Here is a 5,559-nt window from a genome sequence, read left to right on the forward strand (position 1 = left end):
ACCTTGAGTGAAATCTTAAGGCACGCAAAAAAACAACCACAGTACAAACAGTGTCCAGTTTAACAGTTTCATACAATATTTCTGTTACAGTAAGCATATTGATTTATTAAGCTGTCAATGCTCACAACAGTACAGATAGAGTGGCCCACGACGTATTGTTTCATCAACAATTAAGCTAAAGTTGCACATATTTTGACATTCTGCCTTTTTTTTTTTGCTTCATAACAGACAGGAACAACAGTTACACCAGAGTTTCTCATCCTTGGTGTCGGGACCTTACAGGGTGGTTTGATAAGCAGGTGGGGTCATGGGGGATTTCATAGGCGTTTGATATGTTAATTAAAGAAAGGGTTACTTTTTTTTAAACATAACAGAAATGATGTGTGTGTACCACACATTATTTCTGTGTACCACACATTCAGAGCTTTCTCTGCCCACTTAAAAATAGTCTACAATACAAAAGTAGGTCATTCTGATGACAACTTGACAACACTAATTGCTGGCATCAAGGCGATTTTGAGACTGTGAAGACCGGGTCACAGGCCAGAAAAGGTTGAGAAACCCTGAGATTCATATTCAGAATGAAGATATTTTATATTTACATGAATAACCCTTCCCAAACATATAATTTCACCATCATAATTGTACATACTAACATATAATACAACTTAATATCAATATAATAACATTCACAACACCTCACTGGCAATATGGCATCCTTTTATGGATTATCAGCTTATCCAGAACACAGCCCTTCGTTTATATATGTGGCTTTGAATTTCACACTGAGTCGACACTGAACATGCAGCAACTTTGACTGCTTACTTATTCAAGATGTTCCTCAGGAGGAAATGCTACAACTTTCAATGCAATAGTTGGATGGATTTTAATCATAACATTGCAAATTCTTTGTAGCGATTCCTTTGTAATTTTTTGCCACATTTGCTAAATGATGCTACTAAGCCCAGCAGAAACTACTCACTTGTCCCTTGGCCCATGGCCCACTCCAAATTTCAATGAACTAACACGTTTTTGAGATATCCTGATAACAGACAAACAAGCAAACAGACAAGCTGAACCAAAAACATATGACATATTCAAATGCTAAATTAACTAAAAGCACTGCTGAAAAAGATACACAGAGTAACAAAAGCATAGCACATCTGTAGGTCTCTACTGTTTTTTGCCTAGTTATGGTGAATGCCTTTGGATTCTTACCAAATTCTACTGTTTTACAGAGAAAAAGAAGAACAGAAAACACTAACATGAATTTGGTGAAAGGCTAATCCCTGATTGCCCCCTCCATGCATAGTTCAATACAGAAAGGGCTTATGGAAAGTGCCAAGTATAACACAAATATTCTGCTCTCCAGTGACTGTCACCATAGTGAGGAGTCATAAAGTCAACTGGTTGAAAGTCATCACATATACTTACATTACTGTCTTTTTTCCAAAAGATGTAATTCATCAAAACTGGTAGGGTACTCACAGATGCATCATTGTATTTAACAGCTTATGATTCATGACATTATCTCTCGTCTTATTCCCCATGCTTATGTTTTTCAGAGATTTGATATTCACAGAATCACAGACGGACACAAGAACAAATAAGAATGTTTATCAAAACCTCAATAACACCTGTGCAAGTCTTTTTACACAAACTCTCAATGTTCCTAAAGCTCACAACTCATTTTATATATCTCTTTCCATTACTCAGTACAACAGTCATGTACAGTACTGTCTGGTGTATGTTTCTACGTTGCACAGGTGAAATCTCAGCTATAAATGCAAGCAACTGCTTGGTATAGTGTATGGATGCACATTATGCCTATGGAGTGTAGTGACATGTATCACCTAGTGTATTGTACTTTATGTCCTGTACTTTTATGTCTCCTTATATTAAACGGGATGTGTGCATATTAATAATGCAGTATTTATATGATTACATTTTTAAATGCCACCCTGAGATGACAATTAAATAGTAACTTTAATTACAGCCTCCACTTGTTACCAAATAACAGCATGTCAGCCAGGACCTATTGGTATTCAGGTGTACTTACTATTTCTTTTACCTGACCACAGACGCCTGGAAGAAAATGTTTCCTGTTAATTCGGTTAGAGGATATGTTCAGTTTTTCAACCCAGACCCATAATTTACAGTCATTGTTATTACAGCCTCAGCAGCGGTATTAAGTGTGTGATGTGAGTGGACACAAACAGATGTGTATTCACTCCAGCTGGCATGAATTGAGGTAAGGATGGGTCCGTGAAGGTTGAAAGTTTGTCCCCTTTAACAGAAATGTGTGATTACCCAAGCTGTAATAATGAATGTTCAGAGCAGAGAGGAGGAACCTAACAGGATCTTGTGGAGCCCCTGGAGTCAATGCATGTTGTTAGCTAGCAGCAAATGTCTGGACTGTCATGTCCACTGGCTGTTTGCTGTCAAGAAGCACTCAAGGCATTCAGTCTGAAAACACCATCAGTACTGAGAAACTACACAGTCTGCTTCATTCTCTAACTGGTCTGAAACACAGTCCAGTAGTAAAACTGTTGGAATAAATGTATACCGGTCAAAGGGAACATCACAGGATTGTCAGACATGTGAATGAGTTAATCTGAACAAACCTATAAAGTGTTATTGGCTGTTTTTCTTGGCTACATATGTACAAACTCAAGTCAATGTGTGTTGTGACGATTTGAACAGGTTCAATAAACAGCACTATCTGAGTTTACAGTGAGCTTCCCATTTTTTGAACATTTGTGTTTTTTGCAGGCGTAAATGACTGAACTGAACTGTGCTCAGTTTAGTAATTTGAACAAGCTTAACAAGCCCAGTAAGAAGCTGCAGCAGGCTGGTTAGTCTTGTGTAAATCTGTGATATTGTGCTTTGCATGATTATGAATGATAGGAAACAGCATTTTTTGGCTGAAAAATAGCAAACACATTGTTTAAAAAGAATGGTTGATGTGCAGACATTTCTGTTCAGAAACAGTATGTGTTCTTGTGTTAATGTCCCATCCATAGTGCTTATCAGCTGCACAAATGCACAGTTAAGAATTTTGATTTTTCTTATTCACTGTGGGGCCGCATTGGATGGGATCATCTCCCCAGAGGCTGGCTCCTGCTGAGCCCCTTCAGGTACCATTCTCACACTCACACTGCCACCATCGGTGGTGCTTGGGTTCACACGGAACTTTCTATTGACCGGACGCACAGCCCTGAGAAACTGCCTCTTGAAGGTCTCACTGAGGATAATGTAGAGGAATGGGTTGATGCAACTGTTAGCGTAGCCCATGCTAATGGCTATGTTGTAGGCATACGAGAAAGCTAGGCTTGGATTCTGCACCCCTAGGTGGACCAGCTGAAGGATGTAGTAAGGGGCCCAGCAGATGAAGAAAGCCAGGCAGATGGCCACCGCCATCCGGGTCACTTTCCTGGTGCGCACCCTCAAACTCCGTGGAGGCAGTGGTGCCACGCTGGTGGACATGTGCTGGAGGATCTTGAAGAACACCACGCAGATGATGGCCAAAGGTACAGCAAATGCCAAGAAGAACTGGTAAAGTGTAAACCAGTATGTGTCAGTGACTGGGTCAGGCAGAAGGAGAGCACAGGCCACCAGGCCATCTGGGAGAGGCATCAGGCCTGCGTACATCCACACGGGGATGATGGTGAGTAAGGACAGGCCCCACACCAGGCCAATGACCAACGTTGCCACACAAGGTGTACGGACGTAGTTGAAGCGGATGGGATGGACCGTAGCCAGGTAACGGTCGAGGGTCATAGCCGTGAGGATGTAAGTACTTACAATCTGGCTATTGGAGTCAAGCGCAGTGATGACCGTACACATTGCGGCCCCAAAGTGCCAGGTACCGTTGCCCAGCAACTGGTGGATGAGGAATGGCATCCCAAGGAGAAACAGGAGATCAACAATTGACAAATTTAGGATGAAGATGTCTGGAACAGTTTGCTTGGCACGGCACTTGGTCTTCTTCATGATGGTGTAAATAACAATAAAGTTCCCCATGATACCCAGAAAGCAGATGATGCCAAAGATGACGGGGAGGATGGCACTGCAATGAAGGGCCCCATCTGCAGCTGGAGACATGAAGAGGAGGGAGCAGCAGTTGAATATAAGGCAATATAAATATTTAGCAGTAACATACTGTAGTATACATTGCATTTAATAATATCAGTATGCACAGTATCTAATATAGTCATCATGTCACAATGTATTAGCAAGAGCAGCAGAGTAATATTAACAATACTGGTTTGTCAGGGATTATTACGTCTATTACCAGACACTACTCTGAGCATCTTGAACATTTTCTCTATCTTGCTTTTAGGCTGCTGGATGATTTCAATGTGTAAATTATTTATTAGTGTTTATGTGCATGGGTGCATGTATGTGTGTATCATGACTCGCACACACACACACACACACACATGATGATGGGGGCAAAACATATTTGTAAGGATTCATATGATGTTATGGATATGTAATGCATATATTTTATACATAAAAAAAAGTCACATAAATGTATAAAGAAAATAATTTTACCAAACCCAGTCAGTTACTGTCATTCTGTGTCACTAAAATGGTGTGTATGAAAGTAGAAATCATAATGTAGCTTTCAGCAGTGGCAAAGTTTCACTTGATGAGATGAAGATAGTCTTCTTGTTTCATGTTTTCATCAAACACATCAAGCTGTGAGGGGAATTCACTGCAGCCACTGTGCAATTGGCTATTAAAGCTTGCATGATTAGAAGAAAAGGGATAACTTTGGGAGATAGAAGAAAAGATAAAAGAAAACAACTACAACGCCTTTGTTTGATTTTTGGTGTTTTAAGAACACGTTGAATGCGGTTATGATGCTTATAAACAACGGATGTTGTTCTAACTGGATTATATCACCGGTGCGCAGGCTGCTCAACCTACCTGTTGTTGAATTGGTGTGTCCGAGGGAAAAATTAGACTCGTTAAAGAAATCCATCGGTAAGATTCAAAGTACATCCAAGTTAAGAAGTGTCACCAAGTGCCTGCTTGCCAAGTAAAACGCATCTGAAGCAGCCTGCGACCCGAAAGACCTTATATCCTATTTTAAATAGTTCAATCCTTTCCAGTATGTTGTTTGACTCTGTGAGGAGACCGCTGCGCTCTGCGCCTCCAGCTCCTCGGTGAGCGGCTGAAGAGCCTGTGAGAGCATCTTCTTCTTCGGAGTCCTTGACGCTCTCAGGTGTCCGTCAAGATGGGGGGGGGGGGGGGGGGATCTGATCACATAATTTATCGCCTGTAACTGATGTTCTCTCCCCTATAAGCGCTTCCTTGGAGACGTTTGATCCAAATCTGTCATTTAATTTTGTTATCTCGAGACAAGGTTGACGGGAATGAGCGGACAGCACCAGTTATCAAACACAGCAGTGGAAAAAAAAAAACAGAACAAAGAAAGAAAATCAATGCACTCGATGTATGTGGTTTAATGTTTTATAAATATGAATTCGCAAAAAAAAAAAAAAAAAAACTATTCACGTGGTGTCCCTGGGGTTTAGAATAACTGCAGAA

The 5,559-nt window shown here is 40.7% G+C and overlaps 1 protein-coding gene across 2 annotated transcripts; it reads right to left on the bottom strand.

Moving 5' to 3' along the window:
- Window positions 1-3,072: 3,072 nt before the first annotated feature.
- mchr1a (melanin-concentrating hormone receptor 1a) lies at window positions 3,073-4,990 on the bottom strand. Of its 2 annotated transcripts, none has more exons than XM_070925540.1 (2): window positions 4,936-4,990; window positions 3,073-4,094 (listed from the first exon to the last, which is right to left on the bottom strand). In XM_070925540.1, the coding sequence occupies exons 1-2, from the start codon at window positions 4,988-4,990 to the stop codon at window positions 3,073-3,075; spliced, it is 1,077 nt and encodes a 358-aa protein (XP_070781641.1). The 2 variants fall into 2 exon arrangements, with proteins under 2 accessions (XP_070781641.1, XP_070781633.1); XM_070925532.1 differs by having other exon boundaries at window positions 3,073-4,088; window positions 4,927-4,990.
- Window positions 4,991-5,559: the final 569 nt, after the last annotated feature.

Source organism: Enoplosus armatus, chromosome 2 (genome assembly GCF_043641665.1).
Source record: "Enoplosus armatus isolate fEnoArm2 chromosome 2, fEnoArm2.hap1, whole genome shotgun sequence".
Taxonomy (NCBI): Eukaryota; Metazoa; Chordata; class Actinopteri; order Centrarchiformes; family Enoplosidae; genus Enoplosus; species Enoplosus armatus.